The 21058-nt window shown below is 35.1% G+C and overlaps 3 protein-coding genes and 1 non-coding gene across 6 annotated transcripts; 1 reads left to right on the top strand and 3 right to left on the bottom strand.

The window, feature by feature from the left end:
- Positions 211 to 4736, top strand: LOC18612393 (BTB/POZ domain-containing protein At2g04740). The gene is made up of 5 exons (XM_007049170.2): positions 211 to 835; positions 2285 to 3044; positions 3380 to 3416; positions 3498 to 3631; positions 4123 to 4736. Exons 1-5 carry the CDS (start codon positions 346 to 348, stop codon positions 4472 to 4474), a joined length of 1773 nt encoding a protein of 590 aa, XP_007049232.2. The 5' UTR covers positions 211 to 345; the 3' UTR covers positions 4475 to 4736.
- LOC18612392 (fimbrin-5) lies at positions 5206 to 11955 on the bottom strand. Its single transcript, XM_018119131.1, has 15 exons — positions 11692 to 11955; positions 11252 to 11372; positions 10780 to 10950; positions 10332 to 10564; positions 10070 to 10241; positions 9911 to 9949; positions 9689 to 9757; positions 9453 to 9569; positions 8900 to 9111; positions 8295 to 8450; positions 8000 to 8199; positions 7066 to 7223; positions 6879 to 6975; positions 6382 to 6473; positions 5206 to 5753 (listed from the first exon to the last, which is right to left on the bottom strand). Exons 2-15 carry the CDS (start codon positions 11336 to 11338, stop codon positions 5469 to 5471), a joined length of 2088 nt encoding a protein of 695 aa, XP_017974620.1. The 5' UTR covers positions 11339 to 11372; positions 11692 to 11955; the 3' UTR covers positions 5206 to 5468.
- Positions 13514 to 13587, bottom strand: TRNAI-AAU. Its single transcript has one exon. It is a non-coding gene; the product is annotated as a tRNA-Ile (tRNA).
- Positions 14458 to 16484, bottom strand: LOC18612391 (fasciclin-like arabinogalactan protein 7). 3 transcript variants are annotated; one of them, XM_007049166.2, is made up of 3 exons: positions 16293 to 16418; positions 15926 to 16084; positions 14458 to 15491 (listed from the first exon to the last, which is right to left on the bottom strand). In XM_007049166.2, the coding sequence occupies exon 3, from the start codon at positions 15439 to 15441 to the stop codon at positions 14650 to 14652; it is 792 nt and encodes a 263-aa protein (XP_007049228.1). In that variant the 5' UTR covers positions 15442 to 15491; positions 15926 to 16084; positions 16293 to 16418; the 3' UTR covers positions 14458 to 14649. The 3 variants fall into 3 exon arrangements, with proteins under 3 accessions (XP_007049228.1, XP_007049227.1, XP_007049230.1); XM_007049165.2 differs by having other exon boundaries at positions 16007 to 16084; XM_007049168.2 differs by lacking the exon at positions 15926 to 16084 and having other exon boundaries at positions 16293 to 16484.

The following is a 21058-nucleotide window of genomic DNA, read 5'->3' as shown; positions in this document are numbered from 1 at the left end:
TATAAAAGCACAAGTAAGGTATCTGTTTCTCAAAGTTTCAAAATTTTTAATTTAGGTAAAAAGTTCATTCAAGTTTTTAGATAAAACTATAAATAATTCATTAAAAAAGTGTTATTTATAAATATTTATAAATAATTTTAGGATACTTTTACATGAAATTTAGCTGACAATGTTATAATAAAATGAAGGAGGTTGTCTTGATATAAAAAAAAAAAAAAGTGAAAATAGGTACGGCACGGAAGGAATCCGTTTCCGTTTGGACAAAAAAATAATTAATCCAACCATTAAAACCCAAAATCTCAGCCGGAAACGGAAAATCATCCTCCGAGACTCACCATTTCCCAAATGCCCCCATCTCCACCTCATTCCTCCTCCTGGACCATCTCCGCCGACCTCGACGACATCGACCTCGACGCTTCCGACTTCACCGCCTCCGTCCCTCTCAAAAAGGTCCCCAACGGAGACATCTTCGAGGCCTCTCGTGCCGGCGACGTCGACCGTCTCCGTTACCTCCTCGAGTCCGGTGTCAACGTTAACGCCCGTGATAACTGGGACTCCGTTGCCTTGTATTACGCTTGCTTAGCTGGCCACTTGGATGCCGCCCGTATGTTACTGGAGAATGGAGCCATCTGCTCCGAACATACCTTTGATGGGGACAGGTGTCACTACGCTGCTTTGAACTTGAAGGTTCGGAAACTTCTCAAGGCTTTCGAGGCCCGTCCTCCGCCTCTTGGGCCGTTGCAGGGTGCCCTTAGGGATACTTTCTTGAGCTGTGGGGCTAATCAGGCTTATCTCGACCAGGCTGCTGAGAGTGGATTACATTTTGAAGTTTCAGGTCAATTTACCCTTTCTTTTCAAATTTATTTTTTGCTTATTGTTAATTTTTGATATGGGACTATTTGGAGCAAGCTAGTGGTATTTAATTAAACTTGATTATTGATCTTATTTAGTGGTGAAAGGTAGCTTGGCTAACTTAGTAGTATTTCTGTTTTTTAAAGTTGGAATTGCTTGAAATCAGAGCATGCGATTAGTATGGACTCAACGTTTGGGAATTAAAGTTAAAAAATCAAATTGAATTAAGGTTGCATCAGTAATTTTAACAAATGAAGTGATTTAAGAAGGAAATCTAACAAACTTTGCACTAAGAGTTTTGTTCAAGTCTTACCATTTTGTGGTGTGATGGTGCCTACACATTTAGGTGTGGAAATTATGATTTATAGTGTTTGGATCGATGGAGGAGAAGAGAAGGGAAAGGCTTGATAAGATAGAAGTGATTTGTAAAGCAAAGGCTTGATAAGATAGAAGTGATTTGTAAAGTGAAAGACAATTCTTTCTACTTAATTTGGATTGGATAGAAGTTGATTCTGAGAAATGAGATAATGAAATGACAATGGAATTTTTTTTTTTTGTCAGTATATTATTCATGACTTTTAGGGATGTATATATAAAACTACTAGGAGTTGAATAGCATGCACTATTTCTCATTACTAATTATTGAAAGATTTTCAAAATTGTGGATAAGAGTTGCTCCTCTGTTCTTGATTTTGCTAAGTAAGAGTAATTTCATCATTTCACTCATCTTCTCTTTATTTCTGTCAATTCAAAGATGATGTTATAATGCAGAAGAGAGAAGATTGGTTTAAGGTCATCTGCTACTAAAAACTAGCATCAAGAGTGCATTACTGATACATTGAGGTTCCCCCTTTTTGATTTACCAGAAATTCATGTCTGACCTCTGGCTGCTGAGATTAGAAAATGATTGCAAATTATATGGTGATTGATGGTAACTGACTAATGAAGAGTCATGGGGTACATATCCAGAAAAATAAGGAAAGTCTTAGGCACTGATGGTCTTACATAAGTTCTATCAGCTTGTTGTTAGTTATTTCGAGTCAAATCTTTAAATTAATTTGAACAATGGTGCTTTTAGATTATTTTTCTTTTTAATGAGCGTGCAGCCATAAATGGCTCAGAATTTCGTTATATTTATCCTTAGAGTCAATCTATTTCCTTAATGATGTGAGTGTGACAGCTAGCTTTGAAAGAGCACTTTGCTTCTCATAATTTGCTTTTCAATCATTTGGGAAGGCTTTGCAACTATGAATATCAGAAAACAGTAGAACACTGTAATATTTGATGAAATCTTAAGTATGAAACTTGAAGTGGTTGCTTTTGTGCTTTATTGGGCCCAAAAATATCAGCCAAACTTTTGGTTGCTAGTATTTTGCTTCTAAGAACAATATGCATATATGAATCTGAGACCTAACATGTAATATTCAATTAGGTCTTGCATCAAATGGGGCATCAAGTTCCTATCAGTTCCCCCCAGATGTTGTATTTTTTGTGCAAGGCAGACCCATTGAAGCTCATAGAGTTATTTTAAGTGCCCGGTCACCATTTTTTAAGAGAAAATTTGAAACAGATTGGAAAGATCGCAGTGAAGTGCGATTTTCAAGAGAAAAGTTGTCTTATCCTGCTCTATACAGCCTCATCCACTTCTTTTATTCTGACAGACTAGAGGTTGCTGTAGATGATATGGAAGATCTTGTGAGAATTTGTAAAGTATGCAAATGTGATTCGTTACAAAGGGTTCTAGAGAAAGAACTGATTCACCAAAAATATGCTGAATACAAAGCACTGAGAGACGTGGACAACTCTCAAAAACGGTTTATTTTACAGGGCCTGTCCCTCCCTGAGGAAGACCGGCTTCCTGCTGCCTTGCATCGGGTCCTTCAAATTTCCCTGGCAAAGTCTCCCAAGGAATGCAACCTAGACAATGGTGTTGATACATTACAGTATTATGTTGGTGCAATGCAGATAAGTGACTCTCTGGATGATCTTGCAGATGTTTGTGTTAGAGTTGACAAAAGGATTTTTCGTTGCCATCAAGTTGTTTTAGCATCAAGATCAGAATATTTTAATGCAAGATTATCTCGTATGAAAGATTTTCATGAATGGAAAGATGAGTTAACTAGTGATACCCTTCCGTTTCTGGAAGAACATGACTTGAGTGCTGAGGCATTTGAGAAAATGATTGAGTATATGTAAGGTTTTTTTTTTTCTTTAACTTTTTATGTTTTTCTTCATTATTGTAGCTTAATTTTGGATTTCTTTTTATTATAATGCTGAAACTATATCTGAATTGGTCCTGTGGTTGGAACATTACTGCTACTGGAGTAGGTCTCTAAGCTGTCTAGGGTCACAGATCATGTCAGTAAAGTAATGAGAGATTATTACCAAAAAAAGTAATAATCTCTTACCTAATATTCTTTGCAGCATGATCAAGCATGCTTTAGTTCTTTGAACCGTTATGTATAATGTGGTTAGTCAGCTTTAATAACTTGTCATGGAACTTATTATAGCTCCATAACTGCTTCAGGTACACTGATGGTTTGACAGATATAGATCCAGATCAGGTATTATATATTTTTTTTATTGTTTGTGGCTCGTGGACATTAGCTGAATGGTACCTAATATTAATTATTCTAATTGACCAGGCAGAGGAAATGTTTGATGCTGCTTCTCGGTATCTATTATTTCCTCTTAAGCGTGCTGTAGCTGATGTACTGCTCCCACACCTAGAGATGGTCTCACCAGCAGAATTGTGCCATTGGCTAATATTGTCTGACATGTATGGTATATCTACCTTATTTTCCTTCAAAATCTGAAGTAAGAGATCAATTCTTATCTGATTAAAAATCATTTAAATTAGATAGCTAATATTAGATTAGATACATTTTCTGGTCTTGGTAATGAAATTTAAACTTGTGTGTTATTATTAGAATGATTCATTGATTGTTGAATGAAACTTTGGGAGTTGCAGACTCTTGATGGACTTGCAGCTTTTACTTAGACTGTGTAATGTGTTGACACTCACTTTGCAGTTTGTAGGCTATTTAGATTTCGATATTATCTCATAGAGGCGATATCTTATCTGCCTCATTAAGTTGGTGATGCATGGGAACTCACTCAGTAGGCAGAATTGAATCGAAAGATTTTATAATGAATTCGAAACCATTTTGAAGTAGTATCTTTTATTATAACTTTTGCAATAATGCCATTATTAGCCTTGGACTAGTAGTTGTGACCACAAAGCTTTTTCATTTCAATTCACATGTGTAGGTATGGTGTTCTGAAGATAAGAGAGTCTTGTCTAGATACCATTGCTTGTAACTTTGAGACATTTGCTGACATATGTGAGTTCCGAGCAATGCTTTTGACACTGCCGCCACCATCTGGAGATTCCTCACTCCGGACAACTGTTCCAAGTGCCCCAGGAGCTGCAATTAATACAGACCAAGCAAATCTTCTGGATGATCTTCGGGAAAAATGGCTTGAAGCAGAAGGTGCTGAGCTTGACAAGAGAGATGAGAGCGCTTTACTCTTTGATAAGCGCCTAGAGATGCTTATGCTTGTAGCAGAACAAGAAAAATCTGTTCCCTCTGCCGAAGATGGCGAAGATTGCATTATTTGAGCTTTATACTTTTCATCCCTGCTTTGTTTCAAATGAACAACACATAAATGTTAAGCATAGACATTTTTTTCCCTTAGACATATAAATGTCTCATTTGTAGCCTGGCTATATCCAAAAACAAAAAGATCTCTGGGTGTTTTTGTTACCTCATTTGCTCAAATACTATAGTATCGATGATAGCACTGACAAGACTTTCTTGTATACTTTTTCTCAAATGCATAGTTTTGATGATAGCATACACAAGACCTTGTATATTCTTGTACCATCCACTTTCTTAAATGATTGAATGGGAACAGATAAGTGGATAATGTCATCTCCTAAGATCTCCATGATGTAATATTTGGGAGATTGAAATGATAATTTAGTGGATATAAAGTGGTTTTATGTGAAAACAGGAGTCCATTTGGTCTTCTCATGAAATACACAAAGCACCTGGCAACACTTTTGCACAACCATATTGACATGTTGTTTTGCAAGAGAGGAGTAAAATGAAATTCTTCTTAGGAGGGAGAATTTCAACAAGTACGAAGTTCAAGATGAAGATTTCTTCCACCAAATTACAAGAACGAGTCAAGTGACTCTTATCTTCAACAAATCCGACTGCTAATCAAAGCTGTACAAGTGATAAGTGAGAAGCAAAGCAAAGACTTTTGAACACTATTTCTTTTACCAAAAACCAAAGTTGTAACATCTCGACAATTTACATAATTTCTATGCATGAAATCTGTGTATACCGCTATACAAGGAGCACGGCTTCAATTGAAATTTGTCATCAAGATTAATACAAAGAAGGCTGTCGTTATAATGCTTTCTTCTCCTCTTGCATTATTCAGAATAATCAATTCAATGCAAAGAATATTTCTAACAGCAGGTAAATTTACAGTCCCATTTCCTTTTCTCCTGTGGTCTACGAAAAGCAATATGCAGGAACAAGGCCTCTTTTAGTTCCACTTCTCTAATAAACCAAAAAGAATTACAAAGCTGCCTATGCTGATTATTCATTACCATCCTTTTCTTCAATCTTTGGAGATTGTTCTTCGCTTCCATTATCTTTGGGAATTTCCTCATTTTTGACATGGGGGGATAGAGCAGTATCTGAGACTGAATCGTCAATAGCCAAACTGGAGACTTCACCAGCAAGAGCTGTCTCATTCTCACCTTCCTTTGGTGACACACAGGATTCATCAGGAACCTCACCATCTTCAGACTCTGCTACCTGCTGCTGTAGGCTCCAGTACATGATGCTGGCAGTCAAAGTAAGCATCATTTTCTGGTTTACCTGTTACGATTATGCAACAGATATTGAAGTTAGAAGTTACATTAAGCAAAGCAATATGCCAACCTCACAACAATACCAGAGGTCACGTTTATCCAGTTCAGGCATAAAAAATTCAGGTCAGCTCAGTAGCATTCATCTCAAGGGTTTGCTAGGCAAAAATGGGAAATTCAAGCATCTATAGACAACAATTTACTTGAGTTTTGTATATGATTGACTTAAGTTGATATCAACCCAATGAGGGACAAAGTATGTCTAACCAGTTTATCAGTCTAGGTTAGAAATTGTTCTCAATATTTGGCCGTTCTTTTATGTAAGGAATAATGTCATATGGAACCTGTACTAGTTTAATATTATTTTATTTTTCCTTTCCTTCTTCTGAAAATCATTTTATTTCAATAGAAGATTGACTTTCAAATCTCTTCAATATTATCACCAATGTTAAAATCACTCCATTTTCTGCAATATTAACTATCGCTTGTTTGTTTCCATAACTTCGTGTAAAGAAAATCATGTTGATCTGACCACAAGCAAAAAACAGACTCAAGATATGGCAAATCATTGATAACATTAAAATCAGAAATGATTCTAAGAAGGGATTAGGGATGTTGAATTTCAGAACAAAAATTACCTCTATGACATCCTCGGGCAACAAGAAAATGGAGCATCCAAGCTTCCGTGCGACACTGATTATATAGGTTGCATTCAACTTCTTATCTTCATCTACAATGTCAATAACAATAAAATGATACATCTCTTCCATTGCATTTATGTACATAGTATCATCTATCTGTTCATATGGGTTCAACTTGAACAAAGTTTCCTGTGTGAAGTCCGTAGCTTTCCCAATAAAATCATCACCATGAATTAAAATTGCCAATGGAACAGTAAAGATAAAAGTTAAGGTTCAAAGCAGGATTAATGCTATTTTAGTGATTTTTTATTGAGGAATCTAAGGAATTTCACAAGAGGAACCTAAGTTCTATCCTAATTATATGTTCTCTGTAAAAAGCAAAAAAGCACTTGGCAGGTACTTCATTTTATTGCTCACGTGCCATATAACACTATGGCCAACCAAGCTTCAAAGGAAAAAGACAGACTTTATATAATAATAAAATATTGCCATACCAGTTTCTCCCTTGGTAACAAGACTCCAGTTAACCACCCTTGGTTCCACTGCACTAAGAAGCTCAAGGAAGAATATACCATTTGAAAGATTTTTATCCTAAAAGCAAGACTCAACAAAAACCAGAGTGTTAGTATATGTGTTACGATCAAAATTTTAACATATGGTTTCATTTCATTCCTTGTGTACCTTGAAGCTGTCCATTTGAGAGGTTCTACCTGCCTTCTTCACTTTATTGTTAGCCCAGTTCAGAATGTCAGCATCTGTAATTTCTTTACCTTGAGAGTGAGATCTCAAGTTTTTCAGGAGTTGAAGCATAGAAAACCTCATGAGTTGCCACAAAAATGCTGGAAGTGATGAAGAAAAACAAGTAAATGAGAAGAGTGAAGTCATTTTACAGAACATAATGGAGAAACATAGAGCTTGGAGCCATATCAAGGCTTATATATGTGCCACTCAGATCAGTAAGATCATATTACAACTCCGAAACTAAAAATTTCTTGGCATATACATCCATTTAAAAGCCATAGGAATGTATAACAGTGCTCTATATTCAAAAAACAAAATAACAGACCTCATCTTTACCAAAAAAAGAAAAAGAATAATAACAGCTCTCACTGAGTTGGATAACAGACTGCATAGAAATAAACTTGAGAAATAACAAGTGAAGTTGATCAAGTGTTTGCATTGTAGATGTGCTCTCAGCATGTAAGAAGGGAAAAAAAGAGAGAGAGGATCATGTAAAATGATTATGCCATTCTGATTACATAAATGCATTCCTTAAGTGCAGCTTTTCCAACCAGTGAAAGTTACCTGTCAATTTCTAGCCACTAAAGCACTTGATGGACATCACAGGCTTTCAGCATTTAAAATTATAAATCAACTTAGTTGAGAAATCACTACAAAAGAATTGACTTGAAGATATGAAAAAGACACCTGAGAAAAAGAGATTATAACATATATTAAATGCACATGATACCCTGTTTTGCGGTGAAATTTCCTTACTTCACACTAGAGACAGCATAGAAAACATAAAAAGTGTGCCTCTTGAACCAGATATCCCATTAACAATAAGGAATAGATGGCAGAAGTTCTATGGAAAATGTAAGATAGAAGATCTTACCTAATATAAGTTTCTTGTTTCCTTGCACAACATCATTGCCAGCTACATTCACAAGTGAGAAGTTTAACTCTTTCCCAATCTTTATAACTTGATTGCAATTCTCAACCTTTTTAAAAGGCATCTTTATAGGAGGCTTATTTGCATGCTTCCAGTTAACTGATCCAGGAGAAATTTTGTCTAAAACCTCCAGCAGAACCCATCTGCAGGCACAAAAAGGTGAACACCAAACAAGATTCATCAACTGCTTGTTACTGCTGGGACAGCCAAAATTGTGAAAGAGAAAAGAGCACATTACCCATTTCTAACATCTTCAAAAAGATTGTTGACATACATGGCAACTCCAAGACTGTTAATCCACAGTCGAAAGCATCTCTCTTCACGAGAAGTTTGTGCATCATCAGTCATCATCTCAGCAAAGGACATCTTTTTGCTGTCAGTGGTCAAACCATTCCTGCAGGAGGTATTATATGCTAGTTAAACTAATTTGGACAATCATAAGTACATGTCCCAAGGAGACACCCCAGTGGTTAGAACTTGAGACTCCATCTTAGAGATCTTGCGATCAAATCCTGGGATGGGAAGGGTGGGGTTTATGGGACGAAGAGAGCTACCTCTTATTGTGTAGCCCAAGAACACATTTAACCCAAGAAAAAAGCAATTATAAGTATATGATTGAGTTAGCTTTTCCCACATGCATATGCAAAAAAACCCAGACAATAAATATTACTAAATTACCAAGACTCAGAAGAAAAGAACAGTTAAATTTAAACAAGGCACTGATCAGTTCACTGACAAGTTGACAAAATCAATGAAAATGAACAGGGAAAAGTTAATATGAACAATTATGAAAACTCAATATCACAGAATTTTTTCAGACAGAAAGCATAAATTATTTCTCACCTGTGCTGGAATATTTGTGCAACAAATGCTAGATTGAGATTTGGTGAGCCCTCAACAATGTCCTTAGGGGTGAGATATCTTTTGCAATCCAACTTCTCTGCCTGCTGAAGAACCATGTTTGCTCTTTCTGTTGGATCTTTTGTATCCAAAGTTGAGGGGGTACTGTGTTCAGGGGCAAGTGCATTAAGCAGGTATGCATATGCCTCTCCATCCTACGAATGAATAGGTTTATGATAGATCAGTCACACTAGAAAACTGAAAATAATATAGACAATTCGCAATATATACTTTATACATTAACAACTACTTATTATCAGACTACAAGTAACCATGAATTAAATCCTCATGCATATGAGGAGGCATCGTCTGTCAATATATTAAAGTTTGAGACACTGAAAGATATTTAAACATTATCCTGAAATTTTTCACCATTTCATGGAACTTAAGGCCCAAAACTAAAATTTAGTGCAGCACTGAAAACCATGATAGGAATTATCTTTTGTATAAATTGACATGCCATAACTAGAATCAAGAAACTGATGAGTTTTCTCACCTTCAAATCTGAAGAGAAGTTTGTAACCTGCTTTTCATATCCAACTTTCTTCAGATGAAAATTCATCCATTTCAGCAAAACCTTTTCAGGTGGTAAACCCAAAAGCTCCTCCACATCCTACAAAATTTATAGAAAAGCAAAATAAAATTTGTTTCTGACATGCAAAACAGAACTTATCCACTATCTGTTATGATCAAAATATAGAAAGGAAGCAAAACTGATTAAGATTCTCTGACATTGCTATCATCCACCAATTCCACAAGTTGAGGAGTTTTCTTCAGATTGAGATCTGCTAGTAGTTGAATCTGATGTCATCGCCATGTTAACATTATCAGCAATATAATTAATAATGTATCAGTTGAAACATCTATAGATGTAGAAAACTGATATGATCAGTATGGTTTCCATGAATTACAAACACAAGATAAATGAGTTTGAAGGAAGTTTGAGTTGAATACCTTTATAATTTGGGAAATCAATCCAAGTACAAGATGGGGCTACAAAATAAAAAAATCACCAAAAGTAACAGACGATAGAAAAAGTTAAAACCTTCTGCAAATCTGTAATAAAAAGCAAGTATAACACCTATATTGGTACTAGGAAGGAGCATTACTTACTCTTCCTTCAACAAGGTCTTGCGTGCCAATATTAACCACAGTGCAACCAATAGCTTTTGCAGAATTAAGGCAAAGAGTGTGATTCTCATTCCTCTCCCAGGGATTAAGAACTTTTTTTGTGTTAATAGCTCGCTCATCTATGGTCCCAGGAACAGCTACATTGATAAGCTTACTGCATGAAAGCAACCAAAAGCATCAACAAACATCAAATCAGGAATCAAGACAAATGAATAAAGCATTGCCAAGAAGGTCTTGCACCAACCAAAGAAGAACTCCATTTTTAGCAAGATCAAATAAAGCATTTGTGGCTGGATCAATTGGAAGAAAATTTTTCAAGAATTTATCTTCTGCCAGGTAGCTGTTAATATGGGCAACATAGGAGGCCTTCTCGGATTCATTAATAGCATGGTGAACAGTGGTTGTTGTTGCCTTGAGAAATGAAGATTTTGAACCCCCTGATTTTGCAGTTGCACGACCTTGCAAATCTAAAAATGCCTGCCAATTCACCAAATCCAACAGATTGCCACTAAGCAAGAAATATGGAGAACATATGCAGAAAAAGTGAAAACACATACAACAGGTGTCCTTACACAAATGCATCGGAAATATTAATTCACAACATTTGACTTATTGAAATTTTCTTTATCATTAGCAAGGCTATATACTGGAAAAATAGGGAAGCCCTGATATTGGAAACTGAAAAGACTCACCCGTAAGAAGGCCTCAAAATCAATTTCTTCACCCATGTCATTATTTGACTCTCCCAAGATAGTCTTAATCTCATCCTCATTGAACATTTCACTGAAAGCCTTCAACTTTGCAAAAACCGGTGGCAAATCACCCCCAGTAACACGACCATTTTGAGTCCTTACAGAGAGAAACTAAAAGCAACAAAAAAGAATATCCATGTCACAGGTCAAACATAGATTGCTAATTCACTTTATAATCTTGTAAATAAGATACCGTATAGTTGTTTCTCCTAGTTTCATAAGTACATTTGAATACAAAAGCAAACATTATTTTGAAGAATTAAAAATCAGTAATTATTTTTAGAACAGACTGCAAGATTCCACTTCCGAACAGAGGAATTACGTCAGAATTGATGTTACATTTACACCCCCAAGAAAAGAAATGGAGAAAAGCAAAAATAAAGCCAAAAGAAGGAGAAAATGAAGGTTATACCTTTGATTTGAGGGTGCGGAGCTCGACTTGAGTGAACTGGCTTTGAAGCCAAGGATCAGAAACAATTACACCTTGATAACTAGACATTGCTTGTCTTGGTTTTTGGGCCAAATTCTACCCCCTAATCACACAAAAAAACAAAGATTATTACACGTTCACAATACAAACTACTTAAGCCAATGAAAGTTCAAGAAAACCAAATCCAATGAATGCAGAAATGAGGAGAAACCCAATTGAGAAACATTATTTACGTTTGAAATTAACGTGCATGCATACATATATAATTCAATAGGAAAATTACACGATCAACCAAACTAGGAAGTATTAACCCAAAAGAAAGACAATCATATTTATCAAAACAGAGATTAAAAAGAAAAAGAAGATGACCCAAGTAGGAAAAACAAAGAATGGTAAAAGACAGAATTACGAGGAAAACGAACCTAAAGAGAAACAAAGAGAAGGGATAGAACAGCTAAGATTGAAGGGTGGTTGCCTCGTTCATATGTTTCTCTTGTTTGTTCGTCGTAGGCTCCTGACAGTTGTTTGAGAGAGAGGCGTTTGGGATATGTTGCGAGTAAATTAAGTGAAGGAGAATGAGGATGAGAGAAAAGCGTGTTGCCCCCAGAGAACCCGCGAACACTGCCGATTGCAAATGTGAATGAGAGAGAGAAACAGAGAAAGCCAAAGGCTATATTCAAACAGAGGATGGGCTTCTCTTTTCTTTTCTTTTTTTCTCTTTCAAAAATGAATAAATCAAAAGGTTTTAAAATAGCTCTTTTTTCTATTATTTATTTTTCGAAAGAAACGTTTATATATAATAAATATATATGAAAATTAAGAATGTTGAAAAGTTTTTTAATCGGTGAAAATGAATATTTTTGCGTATATTAAATAAATAATTTTTTAATCATAAATATTAATAAAATCTATCCAATATGAAAATAAAAATCCTAATTACTTTGAATGATTTTCACTAAAATATATAATATATTTTTAATTTTAATAATACGAAGTAATTCATAAATTAATATTACAAAAAATATATTTCTAAATTTCAAACATTACATTTTAAAGATATATATATATAAACATATAATTTTTATTTTAATAAATAAAAAATAAATATTGACGTAGGAGACATATACTAACAAATGCAAGTTACATTGGAAAGGATGCAAGATTTGCCAATAGTGGCTGATGTCGTGGCTTATATTGATTGGTGATTCGTCATTTAGTTCCCGTATAGGAGAGCGTCAATCCCTCCCCTTTGCTACATTAGTATTTATATGATACGTGCGTTGCACACAGACTTCTTTTTAGTTATTTTTTTTTTCTTTTTATTTTTCTTCTTCTTTTCTTTTTCTCTTTTTTCTCTTCTTCTTTTCTTTTTTTCTTTCTTCTTAACCCTCCACGTGGCTAAAGGAGGAAGCTCCTTTGGGGCTTCCTTTTACTTATATTATAGATTTTGTCTTCTCTTTTTAATAATTCAATTTCATATGCTACCTTTTGGAACCAACCAGTCAATTTGAGTTTCCATATACTTTAATCGATTTTTGAATTCTAAGTATTATGCCATAACAACAATAAATGAATATTTGCCGCCCTATGGCCACGGGCCACAAGCTGTGTAATGAATACGCATAGAATTTAACACAAAACTAACACTATGAGCGAATATATATCAAAACAAAAATGGGAAAACAAGTGCATTGGTCGGTGCCCTGCTGACCTGCTTAGCCCACCTTGGAGCATTTCGGATTTGACTAGCTCTCCCGAACCTTTTCTAGCTCTCCCAAACCTTTTTTGTTGTCGGTCCATTATATTTTAATTTACAAAGACTATATATATATATATATATATATATATTTAAGCGTTTCATAACTTTTCATAAGATTTTAATTTAAAACTTATGAAATAAAACAAAATTTATTCAAATTCTTGGGGTATTTCTTTTATGCACGATGTAAATGGAAGAAATGAGAAATTTTTTTTGTTTTATTTTATTTTATTCTTGGGGTTTGGTGTTAACTTAACCAATGTACTGTATTCATTGTAGATATACCGAGGAGTATGTGGCCAAAATAAGAGTGGAGATAGGAAAAGATTATCTGTTGGACTGTCCTGAAACACCAAACGTTACCCCGTAATTTGTTCCTTAACGAGACTGTGGCCCCAAGTTAGTCAAACTGGGCCGAAACAGGCCGAACCCAAGTTAATCAAACTGGGCCAAAACAGACAAAAACAGGGAAAAAATTCTACCAATGGCCCATGCAGGTCTCGAACCTGCGACCTTCGCGTTATTAGCACGACGCTCTAACCAACTGAGCTAATAGGCCTTTGGTTAAGTGTTCGAAAATTTATATAAATATCGTTTATATTTTAGGAAGTCGTAAGTTGCCTCTCCATTTTTCCATCACAGTACTTACATACTAGCAGGGGCTACCTTAATTGTCATCATAAATAATGTTGCTCTACAAGAATAAGCAACTGATACTCAGCTGCAAGTTTTTTTGACCTTTTTAATTTGTTTGTCACCGGTGGCCAAACTCGTGAAAATATTAGTTGCAGTGCAGCGTAATTATTTTGAGTGGTCCTTGTAATGAGTATATCAGCATGATTTTCGAGGGCAGTGTCAGCGGAACACAGAGAGCCCCCTCCCCACTTCTTATCTTAAAGTCCATGTGATGTATACCTTTTCCCTTGCTCTTTTCTTCATTTACCAGTCGTTTTGTTTCCCTTTACTTTTTAATCTTTATAGATTTTAGCCCATTAATAATGATACCACCAAAATTTGGGTTTCAACTTTCCAACCTCGTAATTGAACTCATCCACCTCGGAGAAGATGCTACTACTACTACTTGGCATTTCAATGGAACTTGAAAGTATTGCTATTACTGCAGGAGTTAGCACCAGCAGCGGAACAAATCTTGGTGCACCAACTTAGCCATATGGTTTACCCCTGTGTGGCTGGATAGTGAGACTGCTTATTGCCTCGATGGAGTTCCATTAATGACAATACTAGGAAATTGGGCAACTAAGAACTCGAATTTTGCGTGTTACTCAGTGTTTATATAGGAGATAAGCTTGCTAAGCTCTCACCAAATTGCTCGATATGCAAAAGAGATTGTTCATTTTAACAGCTATGCTACCATGAACAACTAGTTTAGATGGGGCAAGAAAGCAAAAGTTAAATACAGTAACAAGTATGATCAAGTGAAAACGGGAATTCCAGCAAGAGGCCATTTAAATTGAAATAGTAATTATAACACAAAACTCACATTCTTAAGACATAATCTCAATAAGATATAAATCAAAAAATGGTTTTAAAAATCAAAGTAAATTGAGAAACCAGATATGCTCCCCATGTGAAGATAAATTAGGCTCAATGGAGTCCTCTTTTAGAAGAGCAGGACCACCCCACCCAAGACTGCCAAAACCAGCTGACTCCCAATGCCCAAGTTCATAATCCTGTGAGATGATGAGTTTGAAGGTGAAGACTTGGGTGAAGACCCACTTTCTTTGGATTTTGCTGCTGGAGTATCTGCAGCTGGGCTAAGATCAGGAGCTGGGGCTGGAGCAGGAGTTGGAGGTATGTCAGTTCCAAAGATTGCCTCAGGAAGAAGGACCTTATCGACTTGATATATTGCAACAGGATCAGTTGAATGTACAGCGCTGGTAATTTTGGTTTTGCTCCATCCTGAATCAAGGTGCACGGTGCCAGAATTATCTGTGAAATTCAAAGTGTACTGGCCACCAGCAAGTGTACTAACAGGACCTTTAGCACTGAGGTCATTGAAGTCTGCCAGGGCATAGAATTTTGGCAAGGCATGGAAAAGGAACAGTGATTTAAGCTGGTCATCACTGATATTGGATAAAGAAGGCTTCTTAAGAGCCTTGAAGGCATTGTCTTTCGGTACGAAAATTGTAATGCCTTGTTCAGTGTTGTTGGCTTGGTTTTGGAAGGTTTCAATGACTTTAGTGGACTCCAGGTAGTCAAGGAAAGTGTGAAATGGACCAGCCACAGAGAGTAAATAAGTGAGGTTCACATATGCCGGTGCTGGTGCTGGTGCAGGTGTCGGAGTTGGGGTCATTGCGGCAGGAGCCGGCGGACTAGCAGCTTGACCATACGCCAAGGAGGAGCATAAGAGCAATACAGAACAACAAAACATAAAAATCCTGGAGAACTCCATCTTTTTCCAGAAATTTGGCTTGGCTTCAGTAATGACCACTCCCCAAATTCCTACAAGAACCAAATTTTACAAGTTTACATTGCAGCTAAACAAGAAGAAACCCATGGCAATAACCCAATAAATCAACATTCTGAACAAAAAACTAATAAAAATTCTCTAAGTTCAAAACCTCATTTCACAATCTAGATCAGAATCTTAGCGATCCATTTTCTGTATAAATAAGAAATACATTGTAAATAAAGCCAAAATCTACAACTTTCTGCAAGAATGGAAAGTAATGAAAAACAGATCTTGACTAGCTCATCCAGCAAAGCAAATAATGAGAACACTCGTTAACCATAATAAGACAAAAAGCTTAAAACTGGATCTAAGACAATGCAATTACAGATGACATGGAAATGTGGAGAATAAGAAAAATAAAAGAGAATTCAAAAATATGATCCATTTCATGTTCTTGAGCTCCTTCAGACAAAGCACAACTTACCAAATCCCCAAGTGATCAAATTTCAGACCCAAAACCCAGATCAAAATCTAATTTTTCAGTTTGCATTACACCTTGACTTACATTGGCCTGAATTCAAGTTAACTTCTGGCAGGGTACTTCACACCAGAAGTTTCCCAGACAAGCAAAGTAAAGTAACCTCTTCAAGAACAAAAAAAAAAGAAAAGAAATGAAAAGAGAAACAAAGAAACCACAGCCACATAACGTACATCAACAAAAAGCAAACAAAGATCTAGATTTAACTAACCATTCATTTTACTTGAAAGAAAATGGATCAGTAGAAGTCTTAAAGGACGGAACTTTAACAAAAGCAAATTCCAATGAGGGCTGACAGATGAAGGATACTAACCTGACTAAGAGGAATTCAGAGAGAAAGTTTAGTGCTTGGGGTACCAATGCAGCTGATTGGAATAAGCAGGGACAGACTATATAAAGGTTGGATTTTTTTCCTTGTAAGATATGAACCAAAAGAAAAAAACAAAGTGAGTGTGGGGTTGTACCAGCTGTTGGTGTTTAAAGGAGGGCTGTAGAGGGTAAGAAAATAGTAGGTGCAAGAGATTAACAAAACAAAATACTACTAAAAATGATAAAAATAAAATATTAAAAAATTAAATTACACCTGGGATGGGTGGATAATGGGGATGGTACTTCCTTAGAGGAAAAATAATGTATTTTTTATTGGACAAGTCTTTCAACGAAAGAGGACCGTGTATGGTAGCCTTTCTTAATCACTTTTCAACTAATTAGTTATCTAATCCTTGAGACACCAACCATGTGCTCTTCACCATCCTTTACATAATCCTTCAGCTTCTCATCAAAGGTTTTCCTATTATCATACATTGGTCTTGCTAATATGTATTAACTAAACCAAAATTAATCAAAAAATAGATGGTTGTAATTAAACTTGGGGCCAGAGATTAATAAACTCTTTTTTTAGAATAAAAATTCTTTAAAGAAAGAAAACAAAGATTTTTGTTCTTAGTTATCCTTCACATGTGTAATCTAATAAGTTTATGGCATGTTTAGCCACTTGTGTAAGTTCAAATAATCTCATCAGTTAATGTAATATTTTTCTGTTATGTGTCACATTTTGCTTCATCGATAATAATATTAACAAGTTTTGTTAATAGTGTTATGGGTTTAGAAAGATTAATATATGAATTTAGAAATTAGATATTACATTGAACATTCTTTTAATGCATATAGATATTTTTTTAAAAGTATAATGGTTAAATGTACATAAAATAGGAGAAGGTTTGATAACGAACAAATATAATTAAAAATTAAATGATTGAGGTCTAAAGTTTGAATTTTTTTAAACTTCTTCATTCATATGAAAACAAAAAATTATGTATCAAAATCATCCATGTCATGTTTATTGAAATTATCAAACATATTTAATTGAAATTGGATTTGAACTCTCTCTGTTGAAAACCAACAAAGTAATACAATACACCAAAAAAAATTGTGGGTAAATAAGTTATTATAAAAGTAAAAGTCTTTTGGTCTTTATATATTACAATGGTGAAATTGGTGACTCCACGCAGCCCACCTATCTTGGGTGGGTAAAAGAGACAAAAATAAGGGAAAAAAAAAGATTAAAAAAAAAACACTTTCTGGTATTACCAACCAAACGAACATGAAATAATATTTGTGGCATTCACTGTAGGCGGAGGCGGGGGTTAACTTGAATGCACATTGAAATGTATGGAAAGGGAAAGGAGAAGAAGCCCTGAAACAAAGAAGCGAAAATATCAAAGGAGTGGAAAATAAGAAATGAAAAGAAACAAAGGTGTGAGAAACCAGGGAGAAACGAGGTGGGTGGAGGTGGAGGAGGGGTCCACCATGAGATTAGAGCCAACCAGCATTGGCTGTCGGATCGTTGCTGCCACGAGAAGAAGCCAGCCCATTGCCCACTGTTGTATTGCCTCTGCGTTCCATTCCATTCTGACTCTTTCCAATCATGAGCCAAACCTGGGCACCCACCTCCAATATTCCTATACAGCTGATTCTCGACGCCCGAACGCCACCGTTTTTTTCCTGACCCTGGCCTCTCGCCCACGCTAAGCATAATTAGTAATTACCAAAAACCTAAAAAAGAAAAGAAAGTGTATATATCTCTAGAATAGAAGAATTAGACGTTTTCTTGCCACGCTGGAAAATAGATGCTGCATGCCACGCCGGGTACTTAGGAATATAATAAAATATATTAAATGAATTTTTTAAATATATGTTTAAATAAATTTTACTCACAGATTTTTCAGGTGTATTTATTAAGGCCTAGTATATAAAATACTTATTTTAACATATTAATACATTGAAAACCACCACTTAATTGTTAATTATTGTGCTGAATGTGAGAAAATCAATGTAAACGACACCTTAACAACTGTTAACAGAGGGTCATTAACCAGATCCATTTGTAATTGCTTGTAATAATTAAACATCATTACAGAATTAATAATACTTGTTAGTTACAGGATTCATAATTTTCCTTTCTTTGTTTTCACTTTTTAGAAAAAAAAAAAAGCTTTCGGTAATATATATTCATAATTCCTTTAATATTAGAAAATATATGTGTTGGTTATAATTAACATCATTACTAGAATTTTTTTTAGGGCCGGTGGTTAGAGAGGTCAAGATCTTTGAAAGAGCACATTCCACAGATTAATGGACATAATCATATATAGTATAAATTAAAAAAATTCATAATTATTTTTTTATTTCTTTTGAAATTGTACTCAATGAAAAATTAAATAATTAAATTGTTCAATCAAGAATTCCGATTTTTGAAAAGCCTCAGCACCTACCATATATTAGTAAATTCTAATATTTCTTTGACACATTTGGCATGGTATTAATAACGTTATAATGTATTTATATTTTATGCATCCCAATAATGCTTATAAAAGAAATATCTTGGGCTAATTGTTAACAAATGCTTGAAGCCCTGATGAATGCTAGCACGCACGTGAAAATTCATTGAAATCTGCGGTCAAATTTGAGTTAGAATTTGTTTATTACTCCTTTTACGCAATTGATTACGGATAAGTAAATTAAAGATTTTACTTGGAGAAGTGGGATTTGTCGTTTTACAGAGGGAATTAGGTGCAATGGCAATATCAAATTCTGTCCAAAAATTAATGCTTGTGTTTAAGATTTGAATTTCGGCACATGAACCTTGTTTTACAATAATCTAATCCTTGGATTAACTCTAAATCAGCAGCGTATGGATTATCAGCTAATCCATTTGATTATAGAGACCGACATCCTTTTCATGATATATCCCAATCAATAACAAGATTTGCATCATTTCGTTAGTCGTGAAAGTGCAGTTGAAAGGGTTCAATCAGAAATATGCTTCTTTAAGTTAATTTTAACTTTGCGATATACCAACCGATTAGTCATATTCTAAAACTTTTAATTAAAAAACAAAATAGGTGCAGCTGTTTTCAGGGTCATATTGATTAAGGACTCTAAACAACTATGCCGACAATTCACATTATGAATCACTCAAAAAAACTAACATCAAATAAAAAAAAATCTTACAATCGTATAGTTTTTATCATTAAAAAGAAAATTTAATAACCAATGATTTAATGATAAAGTGTATGCATGATATATTTCTCGTTCCAAAAACTAATTAGTTAGAATTTTGACTTTCCCTGAAATTGTACTTGGATAGAAAGTATTTCAGAAGCTGAATGCATGATAAAAATATATCTATATGTAAAAAGCATGCATGGAAGCTTCTATAACTAGTTGGTGTAAACAAAGTCCAGCAGGAGGCAAAGAAAAGAGGTGGGACGTTGAGAGGTTAGCATCAAATAACTATTGGCTAGAGAGTAGCAGCTGCCATTGCCCTTTCAAGCAGATCCCTTGCTTAAATGTTTCGGGTCTTGACTTCACAAACTTTGCTTAATTCCGAGAGAGAAATAAAAGTGTTGTCAATTGATTCGGTCAAAACTCAAAATAACTTGCCATGTCCTTCACCTAACTCTATCTTTTCAATCATATCTTCATAATATATTTTTTTCTAAGAAATAAGAGACTGTCCAAACTCCAAGGCTTCTGGCTTTCTTTGGGAGCACTATATCATAAGTACAAGTTTGTTCAAGTAGAATACATGATCTTGAGTCAACGGTTTCAGCTCTATTAATATTTTTAAGACTTTAAACAATGATATCCCTGTTATTGAAACAACTCCCTAATTGACGGCACAAACAATGTCAACACTTACCCAAAGAACAAAAATGTGGGGAGCCACCCTTCACATTGTTCCATAAGAGGGACAATTGAATTTCATAATTATTAGGCCAAAGAGCCTTGACTATGTCCTCAAAAGTCATGCCTCAAAATTTTCCTCAAGGACTTGCTTAGCTGATGGGTGTGAGCACAGCTCATTTCATACCAATATATGCAATTCTATTTGCAATAGCTGTTCCCAGCTCCTGCTTTTGTTTCGTGTAAAAGGACAAAAAGCCTCCTCCAAAATTCAGTTCAATCTCTTTAGGAATGCCCCTCTCCTAAATTCTGTAATCAGGTCAGAGTTATTCGCAGTAGTTTCAGCCATGATACTTTAGTTGTGCAGTTTCATTCCCATGCATGTATTAGATGAGGAATCGTAAGCTTTCTACTTTCTAGCATTAGCAGCAAGAAGATTCGGATAAATAGGAGACTTAGCAGCTAGAAGATTCGTATAGTGTCTGGTTAAGCACTTCAAAAAATAAAGTAAACAGACTGTTTCACTCTAACATCAATTAAGTAAAAGTTTGTGAAAAATTTATGAACGTTAGCGCTACACACTCTATTCCGTTAATCTTTTAGAAAGACAATAATAGTTCCGTGACAAAATGATATTAAAGTGAAGTTGACTTGATTCGCGTCAAGCACCTAGTTGGCAACGAAAACGTTGTCTTTGTACACTTTATCAAGTTAATCTTTTGAAAAAAAGCAATGATCCTATGATTGATTAATCTCTTATCTGGTTTCAAAAAGAGGATAATGACTTTTGAGAGAGGATAATGGTCCTGTGACAAGTAGGATCTAGCTCATTACTTACGCTGCTTACTGGTATTTTGTATTTTACCATCTGAATGGTATATAAATCAACAA

The sequence above is a fragment of the Theobroma cacao genome, chromosome 1 (assembly GCF_000208745.1).
Source record: "Theobroma cacao cultivar B97-61/B2 chromosome 1, Criollo_cocoa_genome_V2, whole genome shotgun sequence".
Lineage (NCBI taxonomy): Eukaryota > Viridiplantae > Streptophyta > Magnoliopsida > Malvales > Malvaceae > Theobroma > Theobroma cacao.
Note: the sequence above shows the minus strand (reverse complement) of the source record. Positions and strands in the feature narration are given on the sequence as shown.